The sequence below is a fragment of the Centroberyx affinis genome, unplaced genomic scaffold (genome assembly GCF_046629955.1).
Source record: "Centroberyx affinis isolate AG114_WGS23_722 - 3 ecotype Tasmania unplaced genomic scaffold, CSIRO-AGI_Caff_v1 ptg001544l_1, whole genome shotgun sequence".
NCBI lineage: Eukaryota > Metazoa > Chordata > Actinopteri > Beryciformes > Berycidae > Centroberyx > Centroberyx affinis.
Window position 1 is genome coordinate 203,291 of NW_027280000.1, and position 25,372 is coordinate 228,662.

General features: G+C 39.7%; 2 protein-coding genes across 2 annotated transcripts; one reads left to right on the plus strand and one right to left on the minus strand.

Annotated features, from left to right (window-relative positions):
• Window positions 1–10,051: 10,051 nt before the first annotated feature.
• opn7a (opsin 7, group member a) lies at window positions 10,052–14,873 on the plus strand. Its single transcript, XM_071527554.1, is given in 6 exon segments — window positions 10,052–10,139; window positions 11,501–11,663; window positions 12,048–12,175; window positions 12,717–13,051; window positions 14,240–14,277; window positions 14,279–14,873. Coding segments are annotated over 6 exon segments (1,347 nt in total).
• Window positions 14,874–17,314: 2,441 nt separating this feature from the next.
• On the minus strand, window positions 17,315–25,311 carry ripk1l (receptor (TNFRSF)-interacting serine-threonine kinase 1, like). Its single transcript, XM_071527540.1, has 11 exons — window positions 25,242–25,311; window positions 24,747–24,927; window positions 23,339–23,495; window positions 22,983–23,120; window positions 22,638–22,869; window positions 22,355–22,504; window positions 21,558–21,634; window positions 21,332–21,407; window positions 20,535–21,167; window positions 20,234–20,386; window positions 17,315–19,894 (listed from the first exon to the last, which is right to left on the minus strand). The coding sequence occupies exons 2-11, from the start codon at window positions 24,902–24,904 to the stop codon at window positions 19,593–19,595; spliced, it is 2,076 nt and encodes a 691-aa protein (XP_071383641.1). The 5' UTR covers window positions 24,905–24,927; window positions 25,242–25,311; the 3' UTR covers window positions 17,315–19,592.
• Between the last annotated feature and the right edge of the window lie 61 nt (window positions 25,312–25,372).

The following is a 25,372-nucleotide window of genomic DNA, read 5'->3' on the forward strand; positions in this document are numbered from 1 at the left end:
AGGTAGTTTAATTAGAATTTTCTTAAAATCTGTCAGATTCAAGTATTTATTATGTGATGCTGATATCATCCGTTCCAAGCAGCTTGTGTTTGGCTGGAATGAAAAAGGTGCGTTTGTGTTTGGCATTCCTTGCATACAAATTCACTTTCATTTCTGCTGTAAGAGGTGTGGAAATCATCAAATGTTTTAGCATGCCAATCCTCTGTCACAGTTAATTAAGCTGGCACGTGTGCACAGGTAAGACTCGAATTCCCTAATGTAGCCTACTTTTCTAAATTGAAGATGCATTACTCACCATACACTAGATGAGACATGCCATGAATGTGAGATCATTTCCATGAGAAAAATCAAATGCAAAGCCATTATTTCCACTGTTGCCCAAAATGTAACTCCACATTACACATATACCACATACAACCAGGTCACATTAACTGTATTATATTATATTTCATATATTGTATGTATAATATTACCGCTTACAATTCTTGTTACAGACCCCCCCCCCCCCCCCCACAAAAAAAACTCCTCATGCACACATCCAATCCCTGCAGTCTTACTTATTCCCAGCCCAATAGTGTCATATTCATTTGCAGTTTAAAAAAAACCATATGATCTGCACATCTATATTCCCAGGATTGACAGTGAATACATGTTTAGTAATACCAGCTCTTCTCTCACAGATGGTCAATCCTGCTGTGAGTGGTCTCAGCCCAGCAAGGCTTCATTCCTTCCATCACTGCATTGATCACATGTTCACTCTTTCATTGATGTCATGATCAGAGGATACATGTATCTCTAGACCATGTTTCTTTGACATTCATGTGTTTTTTTCCCCATATTTACATTTATATTAAAATCTTTGTGGTGTGACATCAAACATTTCCTGGGAAATTTGTTATCTAGCTGTTTATCCTGAATATTCTGGCCTATAGGTTTGAATGTGGAATTGGTCATTAAACTGCTTATGGGAATCATTAATGGGATTTGTGTCTAGTTTCACACATGTTGACTCTTTGACAACTCTTCAGCCATAAATACAGTTGAATAGATAAAGCACAGTCAGCAAAAACAGCTTTGATAGCAAGTACAAATACATAATATTTTGCTGTGGCAAAAAAGCACTTTAGAAAACAACTAGAACGTCCTCAGGCCATAACTTCGAAGTGGGAGAATTGAAATATGGTCCGGTATTGATATTCGTGCCTTTTTTCGGCTAGCACCTTTAATACACCTGGAGAGTTGTGCCCACAGGGGCGCTAAGGTAAAGAGGCATGAGGTCCATGCAAAGGAAGGTATGGCCAAAGCAAAGTACTTCATTAAGTGCTTCAGTAGTCATGTGACAGATGCTCTAGAAATGGATTATGGCTGTCAAATTTATCAGAAAAAAGCACACCTCTGATTTATTCTTTCTGTGTTTCTACAATGGGAGTATGGATTTTGCTGCACTGAAGAAGTTTCCTATTTTAAATTAATGTTCATCCACTATACATGGTTTTAACCATTAAAATTGATTGATTTGAAAATTGATAGACAATAAAAATACTAACAACAGGCTGATATACTTTTTAGCGCATATATTCATTGTTCTATCAAGCACCAACAAAACTGTTCCCAGTGAAGTCTTGTGAATAGAAGGCCTGTTGGTGTAGCCATCTTTGTCGAGTTCAAACCCCTCAGTGTCCTCAATAATTTAACCAATCTTCGGACAGGCTCCTCCAAAACCTGCCAATAGCAACAAGCCTCCACATCAATCACCAAGCAATCACCACCCAATTACATGATCAATATAGAGCAACACAGCTGTCTGCAATCCACAGCCAGTCACCTTCATTTTGAGCAGATGGGAAAGGATGACTCCAGTGAAAAAGGTAAAAATATTTGAAATCTATCTTTAGAATCGTTTTTTTTCTAACCATTCATTGGGGGGGGGGGGGGGGGGGCACACATATAAATTGCCTGCATGTACCTACAGATTTATGTGTGTATCTTCCAAACACTAGTGTTCATTATTATTATTATTTCTTATTCTGAATGAATTACTTTCATACAACACTGTTCCCCTCTGTTCTCAGGGCCAATTGAGAATGAGAGTTTGCTGTTGTGTGTCTTTCCTCTATTAAATAAAGATGATTGGTTTATGCTTTATCAAGGATGGCTACACATAGCAAATGAATACTGTTTAGTGTCAAGAAGCCTTGTAATCTTTCCAAGGTTCAATCACAAAGGAATAATATACATGTCTTGAAGTCAGAGCAAATGATTATCTAAGCGGCTGGAAATTAAAAAATTACCTTAACCACAATACAACATAAAGCTTTTGAAAAAAAAAAAATAGCATTTTCATGATATCTGGCTCTTGAATTAATTACATACTCCTGAATGGCAATTCTCTCAAAGGCCCTCACTAACACTCATGGAGTTGACTGCGATTGAAAATCAATGGTGCTAGGCATACAAATGAAAGCAGGTCCTAAGCAGCATTGAAAAAACATATTGATTTTCTTTGGTGAATTGCTTACTGTAGGCAGCAAGTGTTAAACAATGAAATCTGAGATTTAAAAACACACTATGCAAACTTCTTCAAGCCAAATTGCCATTGATATTGTTAGTAATATAAAAGCACTGTTTTTTGCCGCCAGCTGAGCTCAGAAGATAAATGTGGTTTTTTTTTTATGCAAACAAATCCCGGAAATAACCATGATAAACCACACCATGACACTATGACACACTGAGCATGTGACAATGGGAAAAAAATAAGCCGTATAAACATATTTCCAGTACCTCCTCCTTTGAACAGACAGACATTCATGCATTTCTTAGTTCAACAAGAGTGATCTGAGCCATCGTTTGAAGTAATCTTAGGAAGAGATCTAAAGATGGTATGATGCACATCATGGCCATGACCTTCAGTGCATTAAACATTTATGGTAGAAGCTGTGAAAATGTACTAGAATGAGTGCAGACACAGAATGATTATTATAATTACTGCTACACACTGGAAAAAAAAAAATTAAATAAGAGTAAAGACACAAAACCTTCTGTGGCTAAGTTTATACAAAGGCAGCATCTTGATGCATATCAGCAACAAATTTGGCAAAATACCAGCCTGTAAAGTAGTTGGTACACAGAACACAAGAATGGTTCTTTAATGGTTCTTCACGAGGCTCAAAGGTTCCAGGAAGAACTTTCACCATCTAAAGAACCATTGACTTGAGTGAATGGGTCTTTCGGAGCCCACTAAGGTTCTTTAGACTATAAACTGGTTCTTCAAGATGGGCAGTAGCCCACTTAGCAGACTGAGCAGACTACCACATTACAGCATATTTACAGATACAGCCCACATAAACAAGAAAAGCATTTATGGGGCTTGGACCAAAAATAACAAAATAAATAAATAAATAAATATTAGACTAGTGGCTCTTGTCGAAATGGGAATCTTACAAGAACTTATCATAACAATGACAATATAAGAATGTGCTGCTGTGGAATTCCTTTCCTTTATTACAAAGGGAGAAAAGCTTTCCTCTCCTGATCTCTTGTTTAGAGCAAACACATTCTTTCAGTTGATTTTTGAAACACTGTCTTTTCTAAATGTAGTTATATTTGTCATTGTTCCATATGCTGTGATTTTAATTTCTAATGTTCCTTATTAAAAATGATCTTTGATCATTCTCAGCTCATTTGCCTATACTGTTCGACATTATGCATTTTCCTTACAAACTCCCTGTAATTATATTTGCACTGATGCCAATGTCTTTCCAAAGATTGCCTCATGGTGATGCAACATCTTCCTCTACTTCTGTTCAATTTGTTTTTTAGTGGGGTCGCTGATTGTCTCTTTGATGCTTCCACACTCTTTGGAGAAAATCAAAAAAAGACACAAAGATGGCCAGAGTGATGCCAACAGCTCATGTAATCTAGTTTACAAATTATAAATAATTAAATGCATAAACACGCACAAAGCTGTACAAAGTAATATACACTGGGTCGATCTGGGGATTATATGGGGAATATAATATTCATCTTCACTTTAGCACGTTTTGAGCTTCAAAGCCATTGAGGACTTAGTTTGCCCAGCTAATGAGAGAATGAGATTTTCTTGGGGAGACAAAGAGGGCCTCCTTCTACAAAAGACAGATTGTACTTAAAACACTCCATCATTTGAGCGAGGAACCACTGAACGGAGAGACATTAACGGCTCCCGATCCATTCAATCCCCCTGTATATCAGCAGCATTCCTCAAAAAGCCCTGGTTATTTCAGCAGATCTGCCCATGGCTGTTTTGGTCAGCGCATGGCAGTGTGAGGGAGAGCGTTTTACAGTAAATGCATGGGTTTTATCATGAAAAATGGCTCTGGGGAAAAGAAAAAACAGGAAGACAAAATTGCTGAAATACACACAAGGAGAACTCTGCAGGGTGCCACACTCTTGATGTAATGTTCGTATGGTTCTTAATTTGAATTGTTACATAATTTGGAACATGGTAACATGCATAACATTGCTGTAACTATTATATGAAATAGAGATATCAGTGATAGAGACACTGATGCTGGCCTTATTCCTACTTTCACATATCAAAGGGGCTGCTGTTGGATTTCATTTTCCCACAGGCCAGACAATGACAACTAGGATGGATCATTCTATACTTGTTCACTGGCTGCATCCCAGAATATACTGGCCCAGTTGTGATGAAACTTGAAGATCCTGAATGGACATAATAACACCTTTAATTGCATCCACCATGACCAACAGGTGACAACATTACGTTCACTTTCTATATAAGGAAGTACATGTATAGCAGGAGGAATGACCACAGTTCACCAAAGCCAAATGTTTTTCAGGCACCAACCTGCTTCACATACACACAGTTTTACACATGCACTCCCATTTTGCTGCCCAGTACGACAGCCCTATACTCTTGGCTATAGTGAGTATCTGGGGGTTCAGTGCCTTGCTCAAGGGTACTTTGACGGTAGTTGTTGTGTTTCTTATACACTCCCCCTTCACAGATTTAGCAATCTCTGAGTGTCTAGTTTCTGTTTACAATTCAGAAATAATTTTCAGTTTTAGTTCAAGACGGATACAGTTTTGACCCACAACATCACTGTCAAAAGTGAGACAGTTGGCTGTTTCATGCTTCTACCTGCTGACCCTGCAGTCTGACCTCTCAGATGAAATACATACATATATTAATTGTCCCAGGAGGATATGCAATGGTACAAATACTTACTCTAAATTCCTAAAGAAAATGTACTATGCGCCCAGAATTTGATAAATAAGACCCCCCGAGGAGTCATTGTAGCGCATTGTTACCAGTAAAAACTTTCAATTTGAGTAAAAAGTATAATTAATATTCTGCCCCATTCTCTGTAGCTATGACTAATCTACAAGCAGCTGCTGTTTTTCCTTGTGTGGTAAAGTTTGTGTTAAATTGGTTATTCTGTATTCCTAGCAGACCACTTTGATGTCCATGCTGTGTTTTATCTTATCGTGAACATTCATTTCATTCTACCCTCTGTGGCCATCACAATTAATTCTTTGACAACACCATTACACCTTGGATGCAGCCTTCATCTTTAGCATTGGCACCATCTGTCAAAGCCTCTATCTGTGTATTAGTGTGTGTGTGAATGTGTATTCACACATGTAAGGAGGAAGGAGAGCAAGTGGCATGCAAGGTAATATTTTCACAGTGTGTGCAATTCTTTTGAAGATAATTTATCTCAGCTTTCAAGGTATGACAAACGTTTCCCTTTTGCATTTTCTGAGACAAATTCTAAATTAATTCTCAAGTGCTACCATATGTGCCTTTGACTTACTCCAATTGATTTCATTTATCATTATATGGAAGACATGCAGTACCTGGTTGTAATTAAAAGTAGCATAGCCATTTTAGAAACAATGGATAACTCATAACATTAAAAATTATGTTTTGGGGGACTGAAACTGACAGCCATACCATAAAGAAAAAAAAAAGTAATTATTTTAACAGTACCACAACAAGGTTTTGGCTCCATACTACCACTATTTTTTATGTGAAATTAATTTCAGAGGGCATTTACAATTAGGTTTATTACATTTTCAAAAATCCATTAATTTTTACACAAAATTTCTGTTTATCTACAGTTTATGCATAACAACTATGGTCTTGATTTGAACTTCATTCTTCTGGAATATCTCCGCTCAACACTTCTGCATCTTTCTTTGCAGGTGCTGGTACAGTTTGCCAGCCATGGTTCAGCATTGTGACAAATGTTCTGTGTGAGAATGAATTTTTCAAACTCGATAAATACTCTATTAACTTCACTATATTCAAGTACATTTAAAAAAATAATAATAATTCAAAGCAAATAATATGGGACGGTTATAAAGTAGTTGGACAGATTTTATTCAATAAAGTTCTCATTCCAATGTAGTCAAAAATTATTTATGTTTTAATTGAAAATGGTGGCATTTGTACAAAAAATACTGTTCATACACTTTTGGAAGCAAACCCTCTTGGAAGCAAACATTGGTAATAACAGCAAATTTTCAAAGTCAGCAATTACAATTTTCTATAACCTACTGTCATTTTCCAAAACTGGGATTCCAGGTAAGCTAAAAAAGGCCTATGGATTTCCAGCTGGTTACATTGTCAAAATATCATCACTTTGAGGTTACATGCTCCAACATCATGAGCAATGCAAAGCCATCAGACATAATTTGTTAAATAAAATAGCAGAGTAACTCAAGTAAAAACACACTTTTAGGTACTTGTGCATTTCAATTTTTGAGACAACTTGCTATGTTTGCTCCACTATATTCAAAGCAAATATTCTGCTTAACGTGTCACTTAACATGTCAGTACTGTGAAGAAAAAGGCTACTGTACATGCATACAATACATGAAGTTTATGAAAATGATACACCTCAGATGTTAATCACTCCATGTGTGTGTGTGTGTGTGTGTACGAACGTGCATGTGAGGGTGCGCGTGTGTGCGTAAAACAGTTGTAACTGACGTCATCAACTGATCAAAGCACCAACAGTTCAGTTTAGTGGATCTGGCGCTCCAGCGCAGTGGAAGAGGAGAGTCTCATGATTAAAACACACAGACATTGAAACCTGTCAGAGTGGTGCGCTCTCTTGGTGCCTTGCAGCCCATATCCTTTCATCCTTCTGTTGGCTGTGGTGATGTTATGAGTGCACATTTCTGACACTCAATCTGACTTGACTTTATGAGCGAGCCTGCCAATGGGGAGGATGTTGCGAAGTTTATACTGATACAACATTTTTTGGAAACTTATCGGACCTCAATATCATCACGGGACTCAGGTTACCTGGATTTCCAGGATCTATCCACCGAGGTAAGGTGATTTCTTACAAACCAGTTATATAGACTAAATGTATGGGGGAAATGAAGCAATAACTGATGACTGACAAGATAATATTATTTGGTCAATGTGTTGTATTATTGGACGTAGATCACCAAACTATCTTGCACAGATGCACAAAGCAGTGGGAACATTGGTCCTCAATGCTTTCCTGATTTATTTTGGTAGATATCGTTTCCAATTTAATCTCTGGAGATTCCTGCTGGATCTATGCTGTCCATAATATTGATAAAAGCTACTAGATAATAATTTAACTCACGTACGCTATAGGTAGGGTGAATTCCATACCCGGCCCTACCAAATTGATATCCATATTGTGCCAATGCACTGAGGCACCGGCAACGCTTAGCTGCGCTTCATGAAACCGGACAGTTTGGATGATTGCGTAAAGCCCAGTGGCAACAGCTGGTTGCAGTGTGATAAAGCTTCATGCTGCTGATACTTTACAGTAAGTTCGGAATAATTTTCCTGCCTCTAGTGTGGGCTGCCCCACCGTGGTTCCCCTTTAAACCAAGTTAACTGCAAAATTTGTATCATGACTAAATTCCCACTGACATGCTATTTTAAGAGTGCAAGATGATATGCTTGTTGCATGTTTATTTTCTTCGATTTTTTATTTTACAGTTAGTTATGTGGCCATCCAGAGCCATTTGAACTCTTAAGTTGAGTTACAATGCATAATCCCCTTCGCGGCTGCATCGTTTTTGCAAGATTGAACCATTAAAGCATTTTTATTCATAATTCATACTTATTCATAATTAATATAGTAAATAAATAAATAAATAATCATTACATGTCTTAAAACGCCAGGAGCATATTTTTTCCACTTTACAATTTAATTGAAATAAACAGACAAACCAAAGAAGCAAGTGCAACACAGCAAAATATCACTATTCTAAACTTTCACTAACATCACAAACAAGCACAAAATGCCATTTTTAAGCTGCTGGAATCTCACACAGGTTTGGATGCAATCTAACATGCTTATCATGACGTGACATGATAGAATACATTTGTCCTTATAGCCTACATGATCCAGCAGGCCTGAATGATGAAAACATTTTAGTCAATTGATGTATTGACGAGAAAATTGCTATCATTGGTATTATTATTACAGTCCTTGATTCATTTACACACTATGCCATAGGTTGCACGGCTGGCTGTAAAAATCAGTTGAGTTGGCAAAATTTGATTTGCCCCCTCTATTGGATTTGAGGAAATTAATTATTTAATGCAGCTGACCACAAGAAAAGTGCTATAACCCCTAAAGACATGATGTGTTTGAGGTGTATTTCTCCATTCTCTGTAGTTTATTGCGCCTTGTGTTGTCCATTGATTTATGTCAGTCATCATCTGAATCAAAATGAACTCGTTCAAAGAGACAATGTTATTGATGTGGTGGCTTAAGGGAATGTTAATATATCAGGCACATGTAAATTACATTCAGTTGAGGATATTGACACGGTTAATCTACTCATACACCAAATTCAATAATATGACTGCCCTCTGACACTAGCTTATTAAGACTGTTAAATTGTAGCCTGTGCATGTCATTTTTTTGGTCTCACAAAAGTCATCTAAAATTTGCAGTTGTACATTTGCTGAATTTTCCATTTTATTACAAAAATTCCACATTACATTTTCTATCAAACTATTTGACTACATTGTATAAAAATAGCATGTTTTCCCATTGACACATGAACTTGTAATTTCACATGTGGAAACAACTTTACACATGTAAGATATGATAAGTAAGATATGTAAGATATACTTTACACAGATAATATGAGTTTGAGGAAACCTTCAATTTTTCATGCCTTTTTTGCCTGAACTAAATATTTGACAAATGAAAACAAGAGAGGCACATGTCCTTTGTTAACAGTTGAAACTCCATCCACACATTAAACTCAGGGTTCACATGAATACAACAATTTCGATTGATAATACAAGTAATGTCATCTTCATCTAAACTTGAATTCCACATTGAAGCCAAATTGCAACATGAGTCCATCTTTCACATGTATAGCATGATTTTTCCTCCATGTGTGACTCTTCTGCTTTGTAGACAATCACATGTCTTTTTTACATTATTTCCCTCTGTACAATGTTTTTCCCCCCATGGAAAACTAAATATTTTTCTTCATTAAAGCAATCTATTTTGAGTTAAAGTTCACTTTGTTAGAATCATTTGGTTAAAGTGTTTTTTTAATGCATGGGTAGATTGCCCTAACTTGCTGAGATGTAATACTTTACTTTCATGTATAGTCTTGAAATGTAAATAAACTGTGGAGACCTAATAGAAAGTTTCAAGAAAAGAAAAAAGTGATTTAATGCAAGACAGAAAACACAAGTGAGCTTTGAGTTCATGACCCCAGTTTAGTCTCACTTGCATTACTTGTTGTGATGTCACTTGTGGAAATCAAAACATACACATTACTTAGTTGATTGTGGGGTAAAATAAATTATTTGGAGGTTGTTGTGGTTGATGCAGCATGTGTCCTTGGCAAGAGGGATGACTGTCTTTGTGTGACCTCATAAGTAATAGGTAAATTATTTATCTCCACCAGCATTAATATTGTTATATTTTGTCTTGTTACACTGACTGAAAAGTAATGTATTATCAATTACCGTAGTTTGAAGAACCAGCCCCAACATTTCTCATGAAATTAATGTTTTCAGATGGTGCTGTTTGATGATGACATTGCATTCCACTCCAACATACCTGTAGCAGTGGATATAACAGTGGCTGTCGTCTACACTATATTTGGTGAGTAAAATACTCCAAAATTCAATCCCATACAGGTGAACGACTAATAAAATGAATCCACACTGTCAGTGATTTTTCTACTACTGCTCCAGCTGAGATTAGTAACAGCATGATACAAGACAGCACACTGTGAAGCCATGCAAGCATGTGTGCTTTTGTCTGTCTCTGACTTGTGTCTGTGCAAGTAAGTGATACATATTCCAACTCCATCTATACACCATATGTACATGTTTTAGTCTGTTCTGCATTAGAGACATACACAGATAAGGACAACGCTGAGGGGGCTTCTGATGATAAATGTGCCCAGATTAACTTTCATCATAGTCTTTGATCTTGGCAGCATTACTGGAGAATTCTTATATTTAATGTAGACTTACGCTGCACACTGATGGAAGGAAGCCAAACGGCCTCACTGCTTTGTTCCCACAGAACATTGCTGATTAAACACACTGAAAATAACTTGAAGCTTTTGTGTACATTGTGTGTGTGTGTGTGTGCATGCTCAAAGACAAAGGGAATAAAACATCTAGAGTTGATTGTTGCTCATGCCTCCTGAAGGAAATCCCTCCATTTTCCAGTCAGCGTAACAAGATCCCTCCCCCTGATTGAATGTGGATTTTAAAATGGAAGAGATGCTTATTTTCTGAAGCATCTCAAGTACTCTCATTCAATCCCATACTTGAGAATATCTTGTACTGATGCTACTCACTCAATTCCCCCTACCAATGTGTTTGTAAAATTCCTGACATTAAGTGGGATAGAGCAGGGCCTGTGAGCAGGTGTTTGTATGAGCCTGTAGAAACGGATTTCAGATCCACGCTATCAAGGGAGTCATGACAGCTGTGATTTTGCATGATCCCCCAGATCAAAGAAAATGTCATCCCATGGCCGCGTTACAGGTGTTCTGTTGCATGTACTGTATGTTTATGTCAAACCACACTTGAGTAGAGCACCATTGTTCCAAAGAATGTTGACATGTCTACTTGGCCTTTACTTATGCAAATATAGCTGTAGTATTGTTTATTTATAGTGTATTATTTAAAATGTAAAAATAAATGAAACATCAAGGTGTAAACAAATCTCAAACCACCCATATCTTTGTGTTGGACAGGTAAGCATGTTGATTTATGTGTTTGACAACAAGCAACCTAATTGATACCTAATGTCCAACAAAGAAACAATGGAGATGTTTACATATTTAAGGATTCTCAGATTAAACTGGCAGTCTGTGTCCAACAATATGTGTTGCTTGTTTTCGGCACATTTGCTGGAAATTGAAATCCTATTCTCTGACATTAGCAGCGCTGCATACTTGTGGTTATGACTCTCACAGTCGGGGGTGGGGGTCTATTTTCCTGCAGGAGTCTGTTCTCTATTTGGCAACAGCACGTTGCTATATGTTTCTTACAAGAAGAAACACCTGTTGAAGCCTGCTGAGTTCTTCATCATCAACCTAGCCATCAGTGACATGGGCCTGACCCTGTCTCTCTACCCTATGGCGATAACTTCCAGCTTCTACCACAGGTACTGCTCCCAGCACCTCGCGACAACAACAGGTATCAAAGAGAAAACATGTCTCTGCTTGATTGTTCTCACCACCAGAGATTAGGGGAAGTGTAGTATTGCGAATGGGACGCTTTCATGTGAAACATATGTGTGCTGTAGGGGAGATTGGTGTAGGTGTTGCTTTTGTATGAGACCCCCCTTCAAATTTCATGGTTCATTTAACTATATGGTTGGTTAGCTATATGATTGCCTGTGAGTTCACAGATATGGAGTGTGATGCTCATTATTATTCTCTCTCTTTTCCCTTTCTCACTTTCTCTCTCATTGATCTTTTTTTCCTCTCCTTCTTGTATTGCGATGTCCTCCTCTGTCTTTCTCACACCCCCTTGCCCTCCTACGCAGGTGGCTGTACGGGAAAACAGTGTGCTACATATACGCTTTTTGTGGCATGTTGTTTGGCATCTGCAGTCTGACCAATCTAACCTTGCTGAGCATGGTGTGTTTTGTTAAAGTATGTTATCCGCTCTATGGTAAGTCTTCAAAGAAGCTATTTTTGCCCATTGAAATGACACAGGATTAACCATCACATCCCTAAGTGGCTGATTGTTGATTTATCTGTGGAAGGAAATGAAACGATAATCCCTCAGTGAAGCATTGCACATTAGCCTTTCTTTGATGACTGACAAGTGCAGGAGCTGCAGTCAATAAGTATTGCTTGGGATGTTGGCTATTGCAGTGCAACAAGGCATTCTATCTGACCTCTAAAAATTGTGTTTTCCCAGGAAACGGGACAAAAGAGTTTATATGCAGAACTCTCAATTGGATATTCTAGCATAGATCTCAAGAACACAGTTTATGTAAAGTTAGTTATTCATGAACCACTTACTCTCTCATTGCAGCTTTTCTTTTGAAACATGGCCTTACTACAAACACTGTATGTTTTCCAAAATCTAATATATTGTGTCATTCAAGTTTTGCTCAGATCAACAACTCATCAGTGTGCCCAGAATCTTTGGTTATTGATCTACTTTAGTAATGTAGTATTAATGCTAATTTAATCTGTGTCCCCAGGAAACAGGTTTAACTCAGTCCATGGCCGTCTGCTGATTGCCTGTGTTTGGGCCTATGCCCTGCTGTTCGCCTGCTCCCCACTGGTTCACTGGGGGGAGTACGGACCGGAGCCTTATGGCACTGCCTGTTGCATTGACTGGCGCCTATCCAATCAACACACCAAGGCACGCACCTACACTGTGGCACTATTTGTTTTCTGCTACATCCTACCATGCTGTGTTATTGTAGTGTCCTACACAGGCATTCTGGTCACGGTGCGTGCGTCCCGCAAGACCATGGAGCAGCATGCATCCAGACAGACACATATGAGCAGCATCCAGACAATAATTGTTAAGGTGAGAGGAAAGTCTGATAAACAAATACAAATGATTACTTCCATCATACTCTGCTGCATTCAGGTTTAATATTGGGTATCCTCCATGCGGTCATAATTGGATTTACATACCGTAGGAAAAGACATCATCACTGAATGTCAATTATTGACTAAGAAATAAAATAATGCTCTATGGAATTGACTACTGACTATTAAGAATGAGGTCTGTTACATCTTAAGCCGTTCTTTATTGCTTCTTCTCTCTCTTTCGCTCTCTCAATCTCTTTTCTCTTTCCACCCTTACATTCTTCTTGCCCTCGTCATTACTGTGTGTCCCTGTATAATTGCAGCCCAGAGATGCATTATTCTACCATTCACTCTTTCCGCTACATGCAGGGTTGTGCATTCTCACTGACAAAAAAGCAGTGATAAGCCTGAAACCTACCTCCGGGCTAGCTTCCCCTGCTCATACCTCTGAATACTGGTGCAAATCTTATTATTGGTACACCATCCAATCGATCTGTGACTCATCTCTAATACAAATGCATGAGAGAATTACCCATGGGTCAGAATAAACAAATTTTACAGAACCAGACTGACACAGCATGGTTATGCAGGAGATAATCTAATGGCCATCAAAAAGGGGGTTAGGGTGGGGGTGGAGGGTGAATATCAAAGTGCCTCCTTAGAGACAAGTGTCCTCTGTAGATTTCCTCTCTCCTCCATTTCTTGAAGAAATTGGCAGTGACCTCAATAGATCCTCCAGTGATGGAGCTTCTCATTAGCAGCAATTGGCTCTGGTTACGGGAATACATTGTGATGGATGAGAAGCCAGACATACATTGTGATGGATGAGAAGCCAGACACCAATGCTGCTGCTATTGCTGATAAATGGTCATCATCATATATCCCTCTCCATAAGAATATCTCTGATCCATACAAGAATGGTTCACCAAAATGTCTTTCTGCCCATGTAATCAACTGACAGACTGAGGCTAAGATATTGTTCAATAAATCTTTCATGCTGCAAAGAATCTAAATGCCCAGGTTCAGTCAGCCTTAGTAGCCAGTCATTGTTCGGCTTTTATCTCTTCATTTTAAGAGTTCAGTGGAATGCACCACAGGCTGATCAGGTAGTCGATATTTTAACTGTTTTCAAAAGTATATCAATTACTCTTTCTCTGCTTTTCTGTGCTCTACTCTTCACCAGCTAAGTGTTGCTGTCTGCATTGGTTTCTTTGCGGCATGGAGTATCTATGTGGGCTGCTTTTGGACACATTGAGAACATCCCTCCTCTGGCATTCGCCATGCCAGCCATGTTTGCCAAATCCTCCACCATCTACAACCCGATCATCTATCTAATGCTAAGGCCCAACTTCCGCAAGGTAATGTGCAGGGACCTGGGCACTCTGCGCCGCGCCTGTCTGAAGGGCTGCCTCTGCTCCCAGGGCCCGGGGAAGTGCCGCTCCAAGCCAATGATCAGGGTCAGCCTTCGCACCATCCGCAGACAGACCAACCAATCCTGCTCAACCAACTCCTCTGCCCAGCCTCATATGGTAGCCTTGAAGGGCAGTAGTGGCTGTGAGAAGTGCAAGGATACTTTTGAATGCTTCAGACACTATCCTCGAGTGTGCCGCGTCACTAACCCCGCAGCTAGTGGCAACACATCTAAAGATCAACTAACTCCAATTCCAGAGGCCCAAACAAATGAGCAAAAGACACACAGTGCGTGTGACAAAAAATCTCTACGGGCCACCATGTGTGGAAAAAGGACTAAAGAGATAGACAACCCCCAGATCAATCTAGAGATGGTACCAGGACATGCCAAAGTGGCTTGGCCCTGAAATTTCCCTCCCTTTATATTGTTTACAATATATCTCTGGATATATTTTGCAGCTGATGTTCTCTAGGCTGTGCAATTACTTTATTTGTATTTTCAGGAATCATGTTCAGGAATATACCACAGGCTCCCTAAGTATTTGGGCAGCAGTCACCTTCTTCTGGCCCCCTATGCATTATTCAGGCTATGAAATGACACAATGGCTTTCAGGTTAATTGCAGACAGCTTTAATTTACAGGTATTTTCAGCTAGATTCATTTTTGTTCATGTCCCAGATTTCAGGATCCCTAAAAGCATTTGGATACACTAAAAAGATTAGACTAAATAGTTGTCAAACATTCCTACGGTGCAATAACTTTTACAACCCAGAAACATTACAAGACTTACTTACCGTCATGTTGCCTTTGTAGTTTTTGTTTGCACTGAATGCATCTCTATGCAAATTAATTTTGGACTTTTTGTCATTTTTGATTTCTCTGAGGCCGTGAGCAGTATGTTGGCATGGTTATGTCTGTCAGCTTGGCACGTCTGGATCTAGGGATGTTCTCACATTCTTCCTTGCAGATTTGCACAAGCATGGTCAAATTGGATGGGGAGAATCTCTGAACAGCTATCTTCAAATTATTCCACAGATTTTCTATGGGATTCAAGTGGCCCAGCCAAAGTCTGGACTTTGGCTGGGCCACTCAATGACTTTCACACTCTTGTTCTGAAGCCATTCAAGTTGATTTGGCTGTATGCTTACTGTCCTCTTGGAACTTAAATCGTCACCCCAGTCAAAGGTCTTTGCCACTCTGAAACAGGCTCTTCAAGAATTTGCCTGCATTTGGCTCCATTCATTGTTCCCTCTATCCTTACAAGTCTTGCAGTCCCTGCAACACCCTCTGAAAAGCCTCCCACAGAATGATGCAGCCACCACCATGCTTCATGGTAGGGATGGCGTTGGGTCATGAGCTGTGCTTGGTTTCCGCCAGACATAGCGCTTTGCATTACAGCTCAAGAGTTAAATTTTCATTTCACCACAGAATACCTTTGCCTCATGCTTTCGCGTGCCTTTTTGCAAACTCCAGGTGTGTTGTCATGTGCCTTTTTTTCCCAGGAGAGGCTTCCTTCTGGCCACTCTGCCATACAGCCCAGGTTTGCAGAGTTCTGCCCTGACTGTTTTCCTTCCAGCAAGGTCTCCCATCGCAGCCAACAGCTCTGTAGTCCGTCAGAGTGGCCCTCAGTTTCTCGGTCACCTCCCTGACCAAGGTCCTTCTTGCTTGGTTACTCAGTTTGGTTAGACGTCCAGCTCTATGAAGAGGGTAGTTCCCCTTTTTTCCATTTCCTAATGGTGGAGCCTACTGTGCTCCTTTGAACTCCAAGCTATAAAAAATACTTCCTGCCCCAGATCTATGCCTCCTCACATTTCTGTCTTTGAATTACAGACAGTTCCTTGGACTTTACGTTAGAGTTTCTGCTCTGACATGCACTGTCATCTGTGGGACCTTATGTCTGAATTTGCCACAGGTTGACTCCAATCAAGGACATACAAAGTAACTTGGATGCACCTTAAATCTATTTAAAAATCCACTTTGACATTATGGGTATTTGTGTGTACATCAATGACAAAGTAATCCTAATATAATTCATTTTAAATTGGGGCTGTAACACTTGTAGAGATCCGGTGAAATGCAAAAAGGATAGAAAGAGACCCTAGTGGTATTTCTCTGTTTCTGACTTATGGAAATCGTTGCACAGTAAGGACTTTGACCACTCACTAAAAAGTCATATTCTATTGAATATATACTTAACCCTAAAAGGAAAGCTGGCCTTCTACACTTTCAATAAAGTCATTGTATCATTTTATATCCAAAATAACATAAGAGTATGAGGCCAAAACAACACAGCGAAGTGCTGTGCAAATACTTGTGGATCTTGCTGAGTGTTTATTAATATTTTTAATAAGCAGTCATTTGCTGCTGGAATTAACTTAGTAAAGCCTGAGTTTGACCTCAGGGAATCACACTGGCTGGGAACAAAGTGGAACACAGCACTGTTGTCTTACATGGTGGTGCATTTTGAGAGATTCACACTGGTATTGGATTTCAATGGTCAGGCCTCAAAGTCAGGAATCCCTTTTGGTTGTTTATCATAGCAATACTCCTAAATAACGACTGACTTTAAAAAGCTGTTCCACTTCTTTTACTGTCCCAGCTCAACTATTGTTTACACTTGACGACTGCAGGTATATAGTTTACATGGGTGCTTGACCAATTATGTAGATAAATTGTTTGGTATACCATTTCACTGCATAATACCCAAATTATGACACTAATCAATATTGTCTGTTTGTTTAGCTGTATTATGAGAATTAGCCAAGTCATTCTGTAATAGCTGTACAATTAACATAGAATATTTCTTTACTTTATTGTCCAACAAGATGTTTTATGTGTATACCTCCATTTAAATACAATAGGGAGAGAAAGACAGCAAAGCAAACCAATACAACCCAAATCATGCAGCTGTAGATAAATTCACAGGTGGAAAAAAGACTATTAGGTTTGTGTTGTCTGAAATTGACTCTTTGTTATTGTGTGTAAACTCATGAGTAAAATATACATGGCAGTCATGGGACTTTTCGCCGTCACGCAGGAGCAAATCCACCTTTGACACCATCTCAAGCTGCCGATTTCAATTAAGTCATTCTTCCCCTGGTCCCACAGGCCTGCAGCCCGAACTCATTTCATTGAAATCTTGTTGTTTAGCCGATTCCTTTAATTACTTGTTCCTGTTGTCCTGTTGGAGGTCTAATGATGCAAGGTAGATTACTTTTGTTTTGGCAAGACAAACAAAGATACTTAATTAGATTTAATCTTTTGGGCAACTGGGTGCCCTTTTAAAGACATCCTTAAATCTGATAGAAAATGGATGTAATTACTGTTATGAAACTGTAATGCCTGTCCACATTTGTATCCCTGGATCTTATCATAAGTCATTCATGGCATGCAGGGATTTATTTTCTTGTGTTCAGTAAAGAGATTAATAAACTCACCAGGCAAAAAATCTTGATAACAGTGGTAACTGTTTGATTTGCAAATGCTTGAAAAGTGCAAAATTCCATGTCTTTAGACCTGTGTAGATACTATCATTGCGTCTGTAATCCATTAAGATGTGATTTAAACAGTACAGGGAAATCTAATATGTAATACTGTCATGAAAATGTTTCTGTGCATTCAGAGTATATTCTTTTCTTTCATATGCAGAGCATACAGTCTAGATTGGGGTTTTAGTCTGCAAAGTGTTATTTATTGGCCATGGACAATAAACAGGGTTGATTATTACATGTGTTTTACCCTATTGCAACCATTTATAAAAAATACAGTAAGCTCTAACATCAGTCTCACTCTCTCTCTTGTTCTCTCAAAGAAACATACAGTACTCACACCCAAAATGATGGTGAATTCTACAGTGAAACCTGACAAAACAAGCACATGAACACGTCCCAACAATAAATGTGTGTGGACCAGACTATCCGCGGGTGCAGATAAAAGTATAATGCAAATGCCTGATATACTGCAACAGTTCATAAGCCTGGAGATAATCTGATTAGTTTCTGAAGCACACATATTTAACACTCAAACAAAAAGTTTTGGTAGTTTATGTACACGTGTTGCTTTTACCATCATGTTGGGGAAACACTGTTCATGGCGGCACATAAACTACAGCAGCTTTCAGAATTTTTTTTTCCTTTATTAGACAGTTGAAAGCACATCGCAGGTACACGGTATGTGCCTTAAATGACTGAACCACCAGGACACCCCAGCATTCAGATGTATGGGGATAAAGAGTTTGACCTCTTTGACCAAGCTTACATTCATGAATAGAATATCTACTGCCCCCCAAAGGACGGAGGGATAACAGCATTAATATGTGTGTATTGGTAGAACATGACACTTTTTCTCCTGTTGGTTGAACAATCTGCATTTCATTTGGATTCTAACCATACAAATGTTTTCATCTACTTGAATGATTCATTGACCTTACCTGATCTGTGATTGGAGTAATTATGTTTGTGGTGGGCTGGAACAAATATGTCATATATGTTAACTTTTGTGTTAAATACCTGATCACAGGACTTGTGTTGGCTTGCTATACCAATCAATTGGGACATAAACGAGGAAAAGTATGATTTAGGTCATTATTCCTTCAAAAGTAAATTTACTGAGAAACAAGCTAGAAATCCACAGACAGGTCGAAAAAAAGAAAAGAAAAAAGATTATGTACACATTTCCATGACATTTCCATGACATTTCCAGAACTTCTTGAATATATGTCAGTTCTCAAAGAATGTTCAGGTTTGGAAAATACCATTTTCAATTACCACTGAACCCCGATCCTGTTTATCTTTGGTGCATATAAAGATAAAAGAGTTGGACAAAATCATGTAGTACCACAACTCAAAATTTGTGTTTTACTTTTAAACTAAATTGTAAATTGAGCTTTTAAATGGTCACAGTAGCAATCAAGTCCAAGTGGTCGTTTGGTGGGACAGAATAACAGTCAGTGTTCAGTCAGTACAAATAAATGTTCAAATGAAGTATTGCTTGAGAATGGTGATAGGAGAAACAGACATTTTAGATCTAAAATACTACAATAAACAGTTTACAACAGAAAAGGTGGCCGCCACAGTCAGAAGGCCATTTAAGGGGAATGTGGCAAATCTGGCATGAGATCAGGTCTATCAAGTGTAGAAGGAGGAACTGTTTCTGCAGGTGTCCAGTAGTTTCTGGATGAGGTCTACCTTGATAAGGCGGTCCAGAGCTCGGCACAGCTTCCCCATGGTGCAGCCCACACTGCCCTCCTTCATTCTCCAGCGCTCCAGCATCTGGTGCACCATCTCTGGCAGGCCGTCGCGGCTGCAGTCATGCTCGATGGTTTCCACCTCCACACTGGTCAGACCGAGGCGTCGCGCGCAACGCTTCCAGTTAGCGCCGATGTTGTCCCCCAGCAGATCCAGGTGCTCCTCAGTCACCGCATGGTCCTCTAAATGTGACAGTGAGTATAAATATGTCTCCAATAGATGAGACAACTATTTGGCCAACTCTTTCTTTAATACAATTGGAAAACATTGTTGCCATGAAATATCTGAATAGGTTTCTGATGCTGTGTCTCCTTTTGTCGTCAGCTTCTGGGAGCACTGCTCATCTACATGGCCCCAAAAATTGCCTTGTGCATAACCCGCCTTTGAATATGTTACTGTATGTGCATAACTACAGCACATCTTTACCAAGGACCAATCACGTTGACAGATGAGCAACAGCAAAAATACATAGGCATAATATCATATATCTGCTACATGGAAGAAATATTGCCATGGCTTACCATATTTCTTAATGGCCTCTTGGAGGGGAGAGTTAGTTGAGCTGTTGCACAGTAGAGAAGATGATAAGCTATTCACGGAGTCGGGATTCCTAATACTCAGTGTGTTGTTGTGGCCAATCTGGATCCCGCTGGCATTGTGAATGTAAAGACTTCCTAGAGCAAACACACAGACACACAAACACACACACATTCTGACTTATGCAGGTAAATCAAAAGGTGGTGGAAGCAGCTGTGAACATCCTAGACATCCAGATTTGGAATTTGCATTGGAAACGTTTACCCAAGTGGAATTTACAAGTACCTGGATCGTGTGCCGATGCCATCTTGTTAGAGCTCAAGTGTTGCCCAGCAGCGAGGTCATGGGGGGCCGTATCAGACACTGAGTAAGCTGGCCAGGACTGCTGGCGGTCATAGTGGAAGTATGGATGCTGCTGGGGAAGCTGTGCTAGAGATGGGGAGCTGGCAGACATGGGCATGTGGCATGCAGTAGGTGTGGATCCTGAAGAGGTCATGGACTCATACAGACCAGCAGTGGGATGATAGTAAACATCCTCCTGACTGCTAGGCTGGACTGGCTCAGCTTTTGTCCAGGACTGGACAGAGGAGCCCAGAGGGGGCCTGTCCTGTGCTGGTTGCCTAGCTGTGGGATCTGAAGAGGTCGAGCGCTGTGGGGGGAAGACATTCGGGTAGCTGTGGTGGTTGGCAGAGTCAGGCTGGTCCACACAGGTGTAGCTACCGTTTTTGTGGTACTTCAGCTCCAGATCCAGTTTGTGTTCCAAGGCTGAGGGGCCACTGACTGCCTTTGCATCTGTCTGGATGGAAGGCTCCGTAGATGCCATACAGGGCTCACATGGGGTGAAATGCAGGTCCTCAATACTGGCTTCAACTGGGACAGACACATTTCTCTCTGAGCTCACCAAAGGAGCTGGGGAATCTGCAGGATGAAGATGGGAGCGATATAGTTTTTCTCACTAATACAGAGTACTGATTTGATATGATGAAAATTGATCAGGATCCTGTAAATGTCTCAAGTTAACAAGTGTAACACAGCAGGGAAGGGCGGTACATTAAGCCATCAAGAATGCCAACAGCACTCACCTGCTGAAAAACTTTCATGGGTCATTGATAATGACTTAATCTTCTCAACAAGGACTTCTGGACCCTCATACGAGTTCTGCATACCAATCAGATGAGAAATCAAGATACAATATACTGTTTATTGATTAATTAGAATAAGCATTAGAGCCCCTCCCCCATTCATTTTCACTTCAAAAACTAGTGCTGTGTGTTTGTCATTACGCATAAAAAAAACAAATATACTTGCCCTCAGACCGTGTGAGTCTCTCTCTACAGATGATTCAAACCTTTCCATGTAGAAAGGCAAGAAGGAGTCGTAGCCCTCTGCAAAAAAAGGGGGAAAAAAAGGAGGGAGAGGATGAAAACAGACATAATGAAATTGCAGGGGTCATATGACTTAGCCTGAAACATTCACGCAAGTTACACAAGAGCCATTGTATATGCCTGTACACCACAGTCACAACAACACCAGAAGGCTGACAGCAGAGGCACCACACTGTAACTTGTAACACTGTGACTTCAATTTCGGAGATTACTGCTGTTTTTATTGGAATTCAAGAATGACATATTTCTCGACGAGTTCAGAAAATTTTATCAGTCTCAAGATTATGGAATTATTATTGATTAATGGAATTATATAATCCCTCCAATACCCATTGTATATTTTCAGAAATATATGGTCATGAATGTAAAAAATAATCATGTATTTCTTAAATTGTGACAAATAGAGATTTTGAAGATTTGAGGTTTTTATCCAACATCATTCAACTGCCATTAATGGTATAGTAGCGTTTGAATATTACTGAAAGGTTCAAGGTGTAGATTTGAACAATGGTGAGCTGCAGCTGCTGAATAACTATCAGAACTTAGATATAAATTGAATCAAACCTTGAATGTTAGAAATAAAAACCGTGAAAAGCTTGAATGTTATCCCTCTCATTATGTCTGGCTCCATTAATGGACCACTGATATGGAATGAACCATATATTGTTCAAATATAGTACACACAAACGCGCGCCACACACACACACACAAAAAGCATACCTTTAAATGTTGGTCGTTGCTGTGGATCATGCTCCCAGCATCTCTTCATCAGTTGAATGATCTCTACAGGTGTGTCTTCTGGGATGAGATTATCTGCAGGTCGGTCACCGTTACGGACGCACTGGCTAATATGGTCCTCACTCCTGGCATCTGGACATAGAAAAGACAATTACTCCGGTCATATGCATGAGGTTTACCTAACTTTCTGCCATCTTGATAGAAGTTATGAGTATAGTCCATTTCACTGGTAAAATCCTTAAAAAATTTTGACATCCCAACTCACACTCGTAAGGCTCTTGGCCTGTGAGGATGACCCAAACCACAATCCCAAAGCTGTAGACATCAGACTTCTCTGTGGAGGGTGTGTGGATACTCTCCAGGTGCTCCGGAGCCATGTAGCTCAGTGTGCCAGCACCTCTCGCACCAACTGTGCGCCCCATCCGGCTCATCCTGCGAGACTCCTCCTTTGTGAGTTTGCTCCATGTCTGACAGGTGGCCAGGCCAAGGTCTGCAATCTAGTAACCATGGGAGCAAATGCATGTATTTGCCTACATCACACATGCATGCTGTAAAAAAAAAACCTATGTGAGGATCATACATGAGTCAAGGATTTAAAGGTGCAACATACCTTGATGTGAAAATCCTTATCCACTAAAATGTTTTCTGGCTTCAAGTCCTTGTGTATGACATGGTTCTCTGTAAGGTACACCATCCCCTCCAAAATCTCTACAATGATTCTACCCTTGATGGATAGTGGCACATCAACCTGAAAACGGGGACAATTTGGCACTTCAGTCCTTTGGTTTATATAGAAAGAACACCTATTCGAGTTATTATTTATCCAGAAAATGATGTAAAATATGGATGAAAAATAATGGCAACCAGCTTTCAGTGGAACTACTGCAGCAGATGTTACGGAAATGACAGAGGATATTAAAGTAACCCTTTTCAGTGCGAGAGCAGCCAAATATTAAGCCTGCTGACCTGCTCTAGCATGACCAACAGGTTGCCTCTGGGGATGAGTTCCATGACTAGAGAGCAGTCTCCTTCCTCCATGATGACACCCAGCAACTTCACCACCCGCTCATGGTTCAGTCTCGTCATTAGGCTCCCCTCCTCCAGCAGTGTCTTCTTATTGCCCCTGGGAAAGGTCAGATGAGGTAGCGTATATATTAAAAACTTGCATGATGTCAGGCCCTATAGTGGCATTAAGGGAGAGGACACTTAATGGGAGATGAGGAACTCTGACTTTCAACTCCATGGGACCCCATTTGCATGTTTAGCCAGCACTGAAAAGATCAGATTAGATGAAAATGCAGGCTTTCTTAGAAGGGGGAAAGGCTGCTAATGTGGCAGTGTGGCAAGAGAGGAGTTCAATCAGTGTTCAAAGAGACATCAGTGGAAAATTATTCTGTACAACCTACATCCGCATTTTATCTCTACTGTGTCTGTAAAAAGGAAGTGTTGGTTACTGAGTAAGCAGCATGGGCTTTTTCAAAGTGAGCAGCCCAGCCTTTTGTTTAATTCACACATTGTCATTAAAATGCCAACATAACAAAATATTACCAGACACAGTCAACATTATTTTGCCAAAACCTTCAAATATAGTGACTTTTCAAATTGTACATTCTACAGTAATGTTCCACTGTCCATATTCAGTCAAATCCAGAGCTTGCTGGCTAAGCATTAAAAAGCATCCAAACTGGGTCTCATTGAGTTGTGTTTGAGTTGAGTTTTGTTTTTGTTTTTTTACAGTTTTTATAGTCATATATAGATAGGTATATGAATGCATTAAATATTCATGACTAAAATCATACAAAACAAAGCAGAAACAACAACAATTTAACAATAGTGAGAATCCAATATAGAATAGGCTCTGGAAAAATATCAAGAGATACTAAAAGTGGCAAAGGCTAGATGGGTGTTTAAAGCTTTGGGGGTGATTACTTTTTTATAGCATGTATACAACAGTTCAGGGTTATTTTAAGACCAAAGTAGCTAGGTTACCACCTGCTACAATTAGAAAACTTGCTGGTATGAGTGTGGTATTTACCCATAACGAGGAAAAAGTTGATTATTAATAAGGCAGAGTACTTTTGAAGGTTGTCATCTGTAGTACTAAATAAATCATGTTTCCATTCATGGTTATTTGGAACATTGATATCACTCTAGTTCTAAAATGTTTGCATGTAAGACCAATCCCATAACCTAAGACGTGACACAATGATTCATCAGGGTGTTCAAGTCAATTTTATATTTATCTAAATTCATTTGAAATTCATTTGCGTCCTGCCACACCGGGCCCTCCGTGATGCAAGTCACCCATATAGGAAAAGGGGAATACCCCGGTTCCTCCACTGAACAGACAGACAGACAGGCAGACAGGACTCACTCATTGCGAAGAGGGCCCGTGTACACAGTCTTCAACACCACCTGGCCCAGGGTTTTATGGTAGCACAGGTACACTTCACCAAATCCTCCGTAGTCCATCGGCTCCCTTTTGATAAGGTCGTCCGACCTCATATGAAATGACTGTGGCGCGGTGGCCATCCTGCTCTGAAGCCCGTGGAGATCTAAACGAGACAGAAGACAACACTTTAAATAAAGCCATAACACAGTAGCCTAAGCCAGTATGCTTCCAAATACAGCAAATCTAAACCTAACAAGTTGAGGTGACAACGTGGATGACAATCTGTGACAGTGATTCAGTGACAAAAATGAAAAAAAGACATGCGAAGTTTGACAGACTCTCAAGTTGTTGTCCCATAACTTTCAGCAACAAAGTAAACTCGGGTCTTAAACGTAGACACACAATACGAAACGAAACATAACATTGTATAAGTAGGCTACGCTGTAAATATTAACACAATTGGAGTAAAAATGTTACCAAAAAGTGCGATAAACAATCATCTCCACAGCAGAGGCACTTTGATACTAGTTCCGGGATTTTCCTCGCCGTCGTCGTCGAAAAGTGAAACCAGACGTAAAAACTACAAAAAGTCCTACAAGTCGATTGCA

Excerpts from the sequence above, each read along its gene's own strand:
- ripk1l (XM_071527540.1), bottom strand. The coding sequence starts at position 24,904 with ATGGCCACCGCGCCACAGTCATTTCATATGAGGTCGGACGACCTTATC. Across the intron at positions 21,168-21,331 it reads CCATGAAAGTTTTTCAGCAG|ATTCCCCAGCTCCTTTGGTG; the intron begins GTGAGTGCTGTT and ends TTCATCCTGCAG. Across the intron at positions 19,895-20,233 it reads AGAGGCCATTAAGAAATATG|AGGACCATGCGGTGACTGAG; the intron begins GTAAGCCATGGC and ends TGTCACATTTAG.